This window comes from Anomaloglossus baeobatrachus, chromosome 11 (genome assembly GCF_048569485.1).
Source record: "Anomaloglossus baeobatrachus isolate aAnoBae1 chromosome 11, aAnoBae1.hap1, whole genome shotgun sequence".
Classification (NCBI taxonomy): domain Eukaryota; kingdom Metazoa; phylum Chordata; class Amphibia; order Anura; family Aromobatidae; genus Anomaloglossus; species Anomaloglossus baeobatrachus.
The window spans coordinates 92,467,807-92,481,592 of NC_134363.1; the positions used below are offsets into that span (position 1 = coordinate 92,467,807).

General features: G+C 42.4%; 1 protein-coding gene across 1 annotated transcript in view; it reads right to left on the reverse strand.

Annotated features, from left to right (window-relative positions):
• Window positions 1-12,146, reverse strand: part of LOC142257150 (serine/threonine-protein kinase SBK1-like) — a 372,768-nt gene extending 360,622 nt beyond the window's left edge. Inside the window, exon 1 of the mRNA XM_075329266.1 lies at window positions 11,952-12,146. Coding sequence (XP_075185381.1) covers window positions 11,952-12,146 — 195 coding nt within the window. The remainder of the gene's footprint in view (window positions 1-11,951) is intronic.
• Window positions 12,147-13,786: the final 1,640 nt, after the last annotated feature.

Consider the following 13,786-nt stretch of genomic DNA (forward strand, 5'->3'; position numbering starts at 1 on the left):
CTGCTTTTTGCTGCTAGAACCGTTCTCGAACGTATCTAGAACTATCGAGCTTTTAGCAAAAAGCTCGAGTTCTAGTTCGATCTCGAACAGCCCAAAAATCACTCGAGCCGCGAACTGGAGAACCACGAACCACGAACCGCGCTCAACTCTACTCCACAGTCCCTCACTCCTGTTACAGTTTTCCGTTGTTACTTCAGGTCTCTCTACACCTTTCTTTCTGTACTTTCATGCTTTCACTGCTCCGACTACCACTCTCAACTCTCCTCATTCCTAACTCCACTGACTTCCTTCTCCTTCTTACTCAACTCTACTGACTCAAACTTGACTAAACACTTCCTCCCGCCAACTTCCCAACTGACCACTGGCCCCTCCCCTTCCTGGGTTTCTCCCTACAGATTGGGTGGCAACTATCCAATCAGTGCCCATCCCTTTTACCTGTTGTTAGGCAGTCTCCCAGTCTGGAATTGGGGTATGTGTGTGGCCTCAAGGTACTGGTGTGTTGACTGGCATGGATATTCCGGGGTTTGGGTTTCCATGTTCACATTCGTGGCACCTGGTACATCAGGGGTGCTACATTGATAATAAGCATTGTCACTATACTTACGACTCCCACGACGCGACCTGCAAACTCGCTCAGCTGCTGTCTTCCAGCTGCTTCTGGTTATTGATCCGATCATTAACTTCCGGTGGTATGCACTGCACTGCTCATCACTCGACAGTCTTCGGCTGTTTTTGGCCGTGTTCACGGTGATGTCAGGATTCACCCAAGTACATGGTTAAGCCACGGACTTGGGTGAGCCCTGACATTACTGCGAACATGGCTGAAAACAGCCGAAGACTGCTGAGTGAGGAGCAGTGCAGTTAATACCAATTGAACTTTCATTGTCACTGTCACTGTCAGCCTACTTCTCAGTCTGTAAAAATGCTTGTCTTTACACAGCGATGAATCAGAGCTGACCCTGTAGACTATGTCGGACAAAGGATTTTTTAAAAATAAATATGGAGTCTATCATTTTTTTTGTTTTAATTCTAATAAAAAATTTTTTTTCCATGTGTTGTGTTTTTCTTTTTACTGTTTACTAGAAATTCATGGTGGCCATGTCTAATTTGGTGTGACACAATGGATTTCAGGCGTAGTACCAGCTGAGAATACAAAGCCCTTTATTACCCAGCGTGCCACCGCCATCAGGGCCACAGGACGAGCCGAGTAAAGCACCTGGAAATGGGGCTAAGAAACAATGCACCCTATCCAGGGCCGGCTGCGGGCTGCTGAGAATCTCACCTGACTGTAGATCAAAATACAGCGGGAGCCAACGCATTTTTTAATTATTTTTTTAAATAATTTAAAAAAAAATAATGGGCTTCCCTGTATTTTGATTGCATTGTTTCTTAGCGCCATTTCCAGCTGCTTTACCCGGCTTGTCCAGCGGCCCTGATGGCCATGGCATGCTGAGTAATAAAGGGGTTAATACCAGCTTTGTATTCTCAGCTGTTACTAAGCCCGAAATTCATGGTGTCATGCCAATTTAGACATGGGGACCATGAATTTCTACTAAACAGTAAAAAGAAAAGCAAAACACATAGCAAAATTTCTTTTATCAGAAATAAAGCAAAAAAAAATTAGAGACTCCATCTTTATTTAAAAAAAAAAATCCTTAGCCCAATGTAGTCCACAGGGAAAGCAATGTCAGCTCTGCTTCATCACTGTGTAAAGACAACCGTCTCTACAGAGTGAGAAGCAGGGAAGACAATGTCAGCTTTGCTTCATTGCTCTGGACAGGGCAAGAAGCATGCTGAAACTGAGGATATGATTCCACTTGCGTATGACTAATGCAGTCTCGCATTGGTATCACCCGGCACGGGCTGACACTCTCCTGACAGGAGCACCTCAGCTTCATGGAAATACATGCACCCGACCTGCTACTGTTGGGAGAGTGTGCACCGTGCCGGGTGATACCGATGCGAGACTCGTACAGTGACAGTCAAAAATCAATCGAGTCCATGGCAGCCATGGACTCGGGTGAACCCTGACATCACCGCAAACATGGCCGAAAATAGTCAAAGACTGCCGAGTGACAGCAGTGCAGTGAATACCCCTGGAAGTTAATGATCGGACTTGGAAGCAGAAGCGACTGGGAGACATAGTCTGTAGGGCGTGTCGCGGGACCTGTAAGTATAATTGTAATATTTTTTAATAATGTGCTTGATTTTACAGCCCCTGGACCAAACTGGACCCGAACTGTAACACAAGCTTCCCAGGAAAGCTCATGATTGGGATAGTGTGCACGAACATTGTGTTCGGTACGGACTCTGAACTTTACAGTTCGGATCCGCCCATCACTAGTCATCTCCTATTTACCTGCAGAAAGCTGTTACTATATTTTGAGCATGCTGTAATTACCCAGAACATTGAGTGACAGCTTGCTCTGACGAGTGAATGCATGAAACATATGTTTCCTAAGTGCAGTGTAGTGAGCCATGACAGTATCCGCTCACCACAATGACAATAACTGAGTGGCTGGAGGGAGAATATAACTTAATTTTCTCCCTGTGTTCGTGCTTACAGCAAGTTGCCCTGATTTAAATTATATTTACCTGAAGATTAAAAGAATATCTGCTGGTAAATAATGTTTTTAGAGGTGACAGGTTCCCTTTAATTCTAAATTCCATATCTCAGAATGGTGAATTCTATAGATACAGTTAGGTCCAGAAATATTTGGACAGTGACACAAGTTTTGTTATTTTAGCTGCTTACAAAAACATGTTCAGAAATACAATTATATATATAATATGGGCTGAAAGTGCACACTCCCAGCTGCAATATGAGAGTTTTCACATCCAAATCGGAGAAAGGGTTTAGGAATCATAGCTCTGTAATGCATAGCCTCCTCTTTTTCAAGGGACCAAAAGTAATTGGACAAGGGACTCTAAGGGCTGCAATTAACTCTGAAGGTGTCTCCCTCGTTAACCTGTAATCAATGAAGTAGTTAAAAGGTCTGGGGTTGATTACAGGTGTGTGGTTTTGCATTTGGAAGCTGTTGCTGTGACCAGACAACATGCGGTCTAAGGAACTTTCAATTGAGGTGAAGCTGAACATCCTGAGGCTGAAAAAAAAGAAAAAATCCATCAGAGAGATAGCAGACATGCTTGGAGTAGCAAAATCAACAGTCGGGTACATTCTGAGAAAAAAGGAATTGACTGGTGAGCTTGGGAACTCAAAAAGGCCTGGGTGTCCACGGATGACAACAGTGGTGGATGATCGCCGCATACTTTCTTTGGTGAAGAAGAACCCATTCACAACATCAACTGAAGTCCAGAACACTCTCAGTGAAGTAGGTGTATCTGTCTCTAAGTCAACTGTAAAGAGAAGACTCCATGAAAGTAAATACAAAGGGTTCACATCTAGATGCAAGCCATTCATCAATTCCAAAAATAGACAGGCCAGAGTTAAATTTGCTGAAAAACACCTCATGAAGCCAGCTCAGTTCTGGAAAAGTATTCTATGGACAGATGAGACAAAGATCAACCAGTACCAGAATGATGGGAAGAAAAAAGTTTGGAGAAGAAAGGGAACAGCACATGATCCAAGGCACACCACATCCTCTGTAAAACATGGTGGAGGCAACGTGATGGCATGGGCATGCATGGCTTTCAATGGCACTGGGTCACTTGTGTTTATTGATGACATAACAGCAGACAAGAGTAGCCGGATGAATTCTGAAGTGTACCGGGATATACTTTCAGCCCAGATTCAGCCAAATGCCGCAAAGTTGATCGGACGGCGCTTCATAGTACAGATGGACAATGACCCCAAACATACAGCCAAAGCTACCCAGGAGTTCATGAGTGCAAAAAAGTGGAACATTCTGCAATGGCCAAGTCAATCACCAGATCTTAACCCAATTGAGCATGCATTTCACTTGCTCAAATCCAGATTTAAGACGGAAAGACCCACAAACAAGCAAGACCTGAAGGCTGCGGCTGTAAAGGCCTGGCAAAGCATTAAGAAGGAGGAAACCCAGCGTTTGGTGATGTCCATGGGTTCCAGACTTAAGGCAGTGATTGCCTCCAAAGGATTCGCAACAAAATATTGAAAATACAAATATTTTGTTTGGGTTTGGTTTATTTGTCAAATTACTTTTGACCTCCTAAAATGTGGAGTGTTTGTAAAGAAATGTGTACAATTCCTACAATTTCTATCAGATATTTTTGTTCAAACCTTCAAATTAAACGTTACAATCTGCACTTGAATTCTGTTGTAGAGGTTTCATTTCAAATCCAATGTGGTGGCATGCAGAGCCCAACTCGCGAAAATTGTGTCACTGTACAAATATTTCTGGACCTAACTGTAACTCAATGCTCTTTACTATGTGACCACATATACCACATATTTTGTTTACTATGATCAGGATTGCACCTATCTAGCAATGAAACCACTTATATCCTAAAGAAGAATACATATGATGCTAATATTCCTTAAAAGATACATTTTTATTGATGACAAAATTATTTAAAAATACATATATGGACAATAGGTCACAGCAAGGTAAGGAGAAATACAACTGCGACTCCCATTCATTGGGGAGAAGATGGGTTGGAGCCAACAAAATCCCTCACATAGATAGAAAGGATCATATTGATCAGGGATCATTGGTCTGCATACAATTATACTGCATCAGAGGTCACTATATGCGTGTAAGTTTTACTGGTAGTTTACATATAAGATGGCAAATAGAGACCGAAAAGGTCAGCACTGACTATATATTTATTATCCCAGTGGATTTAACAAATTACAGAAAATAAGTGTCAGTATCCCTTGGTCTCTCTGTCACCATGTAGCTGGCAAAGCACATATAAAAGATAAGTATCGCATTATACCCCAATCCACCAGAATTTCAAATCACAGCAGAATAGGGGCATGGTCTAGAATATATATTGTATTTAAGCTGGTCCGTATCTTCCCAAGATAGTATATCAGGGAGATGGAAATTCCCCAGTCTCTGGCTTATAAAATCTAAGTCAGAGGAAACGTATAGACCAGCCCACCCACAGATAATCTATCAGTTAGACAGCCTGGTGGATATCACACACCCCCACCCACCACCAGGGGCAAAGAGGTGTGTGCTCTTTGGTCGCCAGCCTACAATTCACAAACTAACCATAGCATTTGCCGCAAATTGCAGCTACAGACCTCACACATAGATTACAGGATTGCATGCATATCAACAACGTTAATCGTACAGACCTTACAGCAGTGATTACGGCTCCCTCCCACCGCGCCTCAACGCGTTTCACCACCTGGGCTTCGTCAGGAGGCGGATACTTACCCCATCAGGCTGTCGCTCCTTATATATCAACCCCAGCATGTATACACGTGGTGTATAATTGTAACCCACATTCCATGCTTGCAGCGGCGCGGACATTCTTTCGGCTGGGGGTGTGTAGAATAGTGACCTCACTCCAGTTCGAGGCTAGGGGCGGGACATACGCAGGCCCCGCAGCCACGGCAACGTGATGCCTAGGCTGCAGAGCATGCACACAGCCCGCACCCAGCAGCCATATTGTGGAGCGAGGTAACCACCAGCCTGAATTCTGCCACGCACAGCATGGATGGTCCAGCGGTACAGAAAATTCCCGCACTCGCTGGCCACGTGAATCTAACCTAGGATCGAGGTCACAGATAGTCACTGCGGGCTTAACCCATAACTACCCCTGTACTCAGTACTGTTTTTATTAACTATTTTTGGGAGCCGCAATCACTGCAAAATAGTACGAAGAAAACAGAAGAAGAGAAAGAAAGGAGAACAGAAGAGCTAAGAAAGAGAGACGACAAGAGAAAAGAGAAAAGAAAGAGAACATCGGTTGGATCGGTCGTACATAGCACGAACAGCCATGTGTATAAAACACCCAATCTAACAGACCCATATACTAATACCGGACATCTATAATCATACGGGCAGAATGTTAAACATACTGGGAGCGGTATATAGACTGTTTGCACATATCAATCTCTTTTATTACAAAACGTCCACTATGTGAATTTAGCTGGCTAAAGGGAGCAACACTCGTACAGCACTCCCTGTATCCTTAATTGTACCTATATATTCATACACCCAACATCTAAATTCGATGCACTCCAACATTAAAATCATCATAAATTGAATAGAGGTGGGAGGCACATTAGTCCATTGCTGGGTGATGTCCAAATCCAATATAATTAGTACGCATAGGGTCCACATATTAACCATAAAGGGTCGATTAGTCCGTCGACAAAAATTGCTTCAACCGCACCAATCATGCGTGTAGATGTCATATATAATCCAACATATGATGTCATATAGTATGGTCCGTCCTTACAGATGTACTGACAGGTATATAGATGCCAAGATGGTGGATGGGTCCAACTGACTGGTATAGAATCCCCACAAGCCGCGTCACCGATCGTCACAAATCAATATAGAAGACCTCGTACTGAATGCATGTAACCTCAAAAAAACAAGAAATAGGATTAAAAGCTAAATAGGACGTATCGTACCCTGTAATCAACTTACATAAATACCCCCATAATGAAAACAATTTAAAACAAATCAGAATAAAAAGATATGTGTTATATGTGGTTACATAAGTTTATATTTACCTGTATTTTTACAGGAATCATCCCACAATTGTGTAAAATGGACTGGCGCAGCAGGGTGGCAGATCTATTTAAGTGCGACTCCTCAGTGCTTTTAAACCAGACATCACTTACTAATAAGGAAATCTGTAACCAGTATAGGGATTGTGTTCACAAGAAAATTAAAATATGGTAGACCAATATGTCACTCGAGAATTACTTAGCAAATAATATTACTCCAAGAGGGCTAAGGATCCAAATATACCCATCGTTCCCACTCAAGGATCAAAATTATACTAAAAGATGGGAGGAAGCAGCAGAAAGCTGCACTAAGACTTTCTTGGAGATTATTATAGATAAAAACAAAACATCACTTGCAGTCTTAGACAATGAGATAGTGAGTCTACAAGCTAATATGCGTAAAGAGCTCCCCGCGGAAGTGCTTAACAAATTTTTGGAGGAAATTGAAAAAGACACACAAAAATGGGAAAAAGAAATCAGTACCACAAAAGCAAAAAAATACCAAAGGGATGTCTCCGATTACACAAATAAAAGAATCTTTAAGTGGCAGTTCACATCAGGCTCAACTAAAAGAAAGAGAGAGAAAATGGGTTCCGTATCTTCAGCTACTATAATGAGTGAAGCGGAGCAATCTGAGGAGGAGGCACCATCCGTCAGCATGATTAACACGAGATCTGGCGGTGTGAGGAAATATTGCGGTCAGACTTTTCAGACTATGAACGAACGCTTGGACCAATACAAGGTAATTAATCTTTCAGATCATGAATTGTCCGACGTCCAGGCCCAGCTGCTTGCTAGGGGCCTCTCCTTCGCCCCTACCATGCAGCTGGATACGTTCACGGCCATAAAAGATGTGCACTTATTTGCCCGCAAACTATTGTTCAAACGAATGTTTAATCAATCCACTGCAGGGGGGCCAACAGAGGTGGAGAGGGAAGCAGAAGCACTAGAGGCGCTTGAAATTCTGACGGAGGGAGCAGATGGTGCTACTATAAGTAAGTTCCCCATCCACCTCTACCCAAAATCAAAAAGATTTCCACCCCTCAGTCAATGTCCTGCGGTTGATGTCTTTGTTAAAATGGTGTCACGGGATATTGAACATCTTAATCATAAGCCTAACAGATTTTCAAACCTGAGTGCATTGGAGCGGAGAGCTCTGGACGAGTTGAAAGGATGGACAGATGTACAGTTTAGGCCAGCGGACAAGGGTGGCAACCTTGTCATCTGGCCTAATAACATGTACGAGAAGGAAGCTAGTAGACAACTTAATAACAAAGCATGTTACAAGAGATTGTACATGGACCCGTTGTCGGGATTCCAAAGTGAATTAGTCAATATCTTGGCAATGCGTTAAGGGAAGGCATCATCCCTAAGAAATTATTTGATTGTCTAATTGTTAAACATCCAAGGATGCCAACCCTTTATCTAACACCCAAGCTCCATAAAAACAACTCCTGTCCACCCGGACGCCTAATTGTGTCAGGGTTGGATGGGCTCTGTGAGGGGGTATGCCAGATGTTAGATTACTATCTGAAGCAACTGGCTACCTCCCTCCCATCATTTATCAGAGACACCACCAAGGCATTGAAGAGATTGGATAACATCATACTGGAGCCTGGGACCGTCATGGTGACTGCAGACATGGAAAGTCTGTATACATCTATTAGTCACCCTGACGGCCTCAGGGCCACAGTGTATTTTTTGAACACCAGTGGCCTGGATGATAAACTAGTGGAGCTCCTATTAACATTATTAGAGTTTATCCTGACCCATAATGTATTTACATTTAAGGGAGCCACATACATCCAGAAGCAGGGCACAGCCATGGGGGCGGCTTGTGCCCCGGCGTATGCCAATTGCTTTTTGGGGGCTTGGAAAAGGGAACTATTCCTCACGGAGCCAGATGTCAGCATCCATAAAGTTAACAACTGGATGCGATACATTGATGACATCTGGTTCCTGTGGGAAGGCACCCCAAGGAGCTGAGCGAATTTATTGAGAGGCTGAATCATAATTCCATCAATATTTTTCCTCACATTTCGGTCTGGGCGTGAGATTGATTTTTTTGGATTTAAAAATCCAAACAACTAGCGAAGGGAGGCTCACCACTGAAATCTTCAGAAAACCGACGGCAACTAATTCATTTCTGCATGCCCAGTCGTCACACCTCCCGACAACGATCAAGAGTATCCCCACCGCCCAATTCCTCAGAGCCCGGAGGATTTGCTCGACCGAGGAGGCATTCTCGGTGCAAGCAGAGGACCTAACTCAAAGGTTCCTGCACCGAGGGTACAGTAAAAGAACGATTAAAAAAGGTCTTGATCGAGCCAAAAAATGCACGAGGGTCTCATTGTTATATACTAACTACACGCAGCCCAGGAAACAAGAGCAAAATGCGGTCCGCCTAATCACGACGTATAATAATCGGTGGTATGACATGGTGGGGATCATTAAAAAACATTGGAGGATCTTAACAACAGACCCCATATTAAAAAAGAACATCCCACAATATCCACTAATTATGGCACGTCGGGCTAGGAATATGAGGGATCACCTAGTACGAAGTCATTATGGACGTACATCAAGTAGCCATCAAAAAACGGGAACAGTGGGCTTTTACCCATGTGGACTTTGCAAAGCCTGCAGGAATATGCACAAGGCAAAAACAATCTCCGGTACTAAGGGTGATAGGGAATACGACATTAGAGTGCTGTTAAACTGTTCCTCTAAAGCTGTTATATATCAAGCCACTTGTCCCTGTGGGTTATACTACATTGGTATGACCACCAGGGAATTGAAAATCCGTGTTGGGGAACACATTAGGGATATTAAAAACTCAAAAGAAGCATCTAATGTCGAAAAACTTAAAACGATCCCAAGACACTTTAGGGAATTCCATAATTCGGATTCCCGCCAATTGACCGTTAAAGCGATTGATCAGATTAAACCCGATATGAGGGGCGGAGATATTGGAAGAACCCTCGCACGCTTGGAAAGCCGGTGGATCTACCGGTTGTGAACGGTGGCCCCGGATGGGCTTAACGAAAACTTTGGTTTTAATGCCTTTTTGTAAGCACGATCACCTATACTGGCTAATGTCTTTTTATTCTGATTTGTTTTAAATTGTTTTCATTATGGGGATATTTATGTAAGTTGATTACAGGGTACGATACGTCCTATTTAGCTGTTAATCCTATTTCTTGTTCTTTCGAGGTTACATGCATTCAGTACGAGGTCTTCTATATTGATTCGTGACGATCGGTGACGCGGCTTGTGGGGATTCTATACCAGTCAGTTGGACCCATCCACCATCTTGGCATCTATATACCTGTCAGTACATCTGTAAGGACGGACCATACTATATGACACCATATGTTGGATTATATATGACATCTACAAGCATGATTGGTGCGGTTGAAGCAATTTTTGTCAACGGACTAATCGACCCTTTATGGTTAATATGTGGACCCTATGCGTACTAATTATATTGGATTTGGACATCACCCAGCAATGGACTAATTCGCCTCCCACCTCTATTCGATTTATGATGATTTTAATGTTGGAGTGCATCGAATTTAGATGTTGGGTGTATGAATATATAGGTACAATTAAGGATACAGGGAGTGCTGTACGAGTGTTGCTCCCTTTAGCCAGCTAAATTCACATAGTGGACGTTTTGTAATAAAAGAGATTGATATGTGCAAACAGTCTATATACTGCTCTTAGTATGTTTAACATTCTGCCCGTATGATTATAGATGTCCGGTATTAGTATATGGGTCTGTTAGATTGGGTGTTTTATACACATGGCTGTTCGTGCTATGTACGACCGATCCAACCGATGTTCTCTTTCTTTTCTCTTTTCTCTTGTCGTCTCTCTTTCTTAGCTCTTCTGTTCTCCTTTCTTTCTCTTCTTCTGTTTTCTTCGTACTATTTTGCAGTGATTGCGGCTCCCAAAAATAGTTAATAAAAACAGTACTGAGTACAGGGGTAGTTAGGGGTTAAGCCCGCAGTGACTATCTGTGACCTCGATCCTAGGTTAGATTCACGTGGCCAGCGAGTGCGGGAATTTTCCATACCGCTGGACCATCCATGCTGTGCGCGGCAGAATTCAGGCTGGTGGTTACCTCGCTCCACAATATGGCTGCTGGGTGCGGGCTGTGTGCATGCTCCGCAGCCTAGGCATCGTGTTGCCGTGGCTGCGGGGCTGCGTATGCCCCGCCCCTAGCCGGAACTGGAGTGAGGTCACTTTTCTACACTCCCCCAGCCGGAAGAATGTCCGCGCCGCTGCAAGCATGGAATGTGGGTTACAATTATACACCACGTGTATACATGCTGGGGTTGATATATAAGGAGCGACAGCCTGATGGGGTAAGTATCCGCCTCCTGACGAAGCCCAGGTGGTGAAACGCGTTGAGGCGCGGTGGGAGGGAGCCGTAATCACTGCTGTAAGGTCTGTACGATTAACGTTGTTGATATGCATGCAATCCTGTAATCTATGTGTGAGGTCTGTAGCTGCAATTTGCGGCAAATGCTATGGTTAGTTTGTGAATTGTAGGCTGGCGACCAAAGAGCACACACCTCTTTTCCCCTGGTGGTGGGTGGGGGTGTATGATATCCACCAGGCTATCTAACTGATAGATTATCTGTGGGTGGGCTGGTCTATACGTTCCCTCTGACTTAGATTTTATAAGCCAGAGACTGGGGAATTTCCATCTCCCTGATATATTATCTTGGGAAGATACGGATCAGCTTAAATACAATATATATTCTAGACCATGCCCCCATACATATTCTGCTGTGATTTGAAATTCTGGTAGATTGTGGTATAATGCGATACTTATCTTTTATATGTGCTTTGCCAGCTACATGGTGACAGAGAGACCAAGGGATACTGACACTTATTTTCTGTAATTTGTTAAATCCACTGGGATAATAATAAATATATAGTCAGTGCTGACCTTTTCGGTCTCTTTTTGCCATCTTATATCTAAACTACCAGTAAAACTTCCACGCATATAGTGACCTCTGATGCAGTATAATTGTATGCAGACCAATGATCCCTGATCAATATGATCCTTTCTATCTATGTGAGGGATTTTGTCGGCTCCAACCCATCTTCTCCCCAATGAATGGGAGTCGCAGTTGTATTTCTCCTTACCTTGCTGTGCCCTATTGTCCATATATGTATTTTTAAATAATTTTGTCATCAATAAAAATGTATCTTTTAAGGAATATTAGCATCATATGTATTCTTCTTTAGGATATAAGTGGTTTCTTTATTATGTGATTATCAATTTCACTTTATATAAACTTACTTTTGGGACAATGATAGAATGCAAATCACCAGCAGTAGCAAGCTCTTGAGCAAATGAAAAATATCTATTGGTTTCAAAGGTCACTTGAAAAGTTTTTATAATATTAGGATGTAATGAGAGGCACAATGACACGCAGTATTCCATTAGAAAATTCTCCTTCTTTGTGGATCTTTTTTTCATCAGTTTTAAAGCCATAATTTTACCTGTAAATTAAAAAAAATAGAAAAGAAAATTCAAACAATCGTATAAAAATACAGCATTACACTTTGTTTATTTCGAGGTTTAGTTATTTTGCTGTCATGTTGCCTTTCCAGTATCCAAACCAATTTTCACTCTTTGACAATTGCAGATAAAATGTAAATTATGAAATAAAAATTACATACAAAATACGTACAGTACAGACCAAACGTTTGGACACACCTTCTCATCTCTAGAATAACTATTAAGAGGAGACTTTGTGCAGCTGGCCTTCATGGTAAACTAGCTGCTAGGAAACCACTGCTAAGGACAGGCAACAAGCAGAAGAGACTTGTTTGGGCTAAGGAACGCAAGGAATTGACATTAGACCAGTGGAAATCTGTGCTTTGGTCTGATGAGTCCAAATTTGAGATCTTTGGATCCAACCACCGTGTCTTTGTAGAAAAGGTGAACGGATGGACTCTACATGCCTGGTTCCCACCGTGAAGCATGGAGGAGGAGGTGTAATGGTGTGGGGGTGCTTTGCTGGTGACACTGTTGGGGATTTATTAAAAATTGAAAAAATTGTTTAAAAGAACAGAGAGTCCTCAGTGGTTGATACCTTTTAATGGCTAACTGAAAAGATGGTAATAATTGCAAGCTTTCGAGACTACTCAGGTCTCTTCATCAGGCATGGTATAACACAAAATCTGAAGAGTCACGTATTTATACACAACAGGACATAGAATAGTGCAGTTGTGTATAAATACGTGACTCTTCAGATTTTGTGTTATACCATGCCTGATGAAGAGACCTGAGTAGTCTCGAAAGCTTGCAATTATTACCATCTTTTCAGTTAGCCATTAAAAGGTATCAACCACTGAGGACTCTCTGTTCTTTTAAACAATTTTTTTATCTCTACTGGCTAACACGGTACAAAGATATATTTTACTTGTATTAAAAATTGAAGGCATACTAAACCAGCATGGCTACCACAATATCTTGCAGTGGCATGGTATTCCATCCGATTTGCGTTTAGTTGGACAATCATTTGTTTTTCAACAGGACAATGACCCCAAACACACCTTCAGGCTGTGTAAGGGCTTTTTGAGTAAGAAGGAGAGTGATGGGGTTCTACGCTAGCTGACCTGGCCTCCACAGTCACCAGACCTGAACCCAATCGAGATGGTTTGGGGTGAGCTGGACCACAGAGTAAAGGCAAAAGCGCGAACAAGTGCTAAGCATCTCTGGGAACTCCTTCAAGACTGTTGGAAGACCATTTCCGGTGACTACTTCTTGAGGCTCATCATGAGAATGCCAAGAGTGTGCAAAGCAGTAATCAAAGCAAAAGGTGGCTACTTTGAAGAACCTAGAATATAAGACATATTTTTAGTTATGTCACACTTTTTAAAGTATTTCATTCCACATATCTTAATTCATAGTTTTGATGCCTTCAATGTGAATATACAATTTTTAGAGTCATGAAAATAAAGAAAACTCTTTGAATGAGAAGGTGTGTCCAAACTTTTGGTCTGTACTGTATGTTAGAAATGTAAAAGGATAACATAATACAGGAAAAGTTGTCACTATCGCTAGAGGTGCATACTCATTAATGATGCTGGGGCTTCAAGTCTTTACAAGATATGTTATTTTTATTA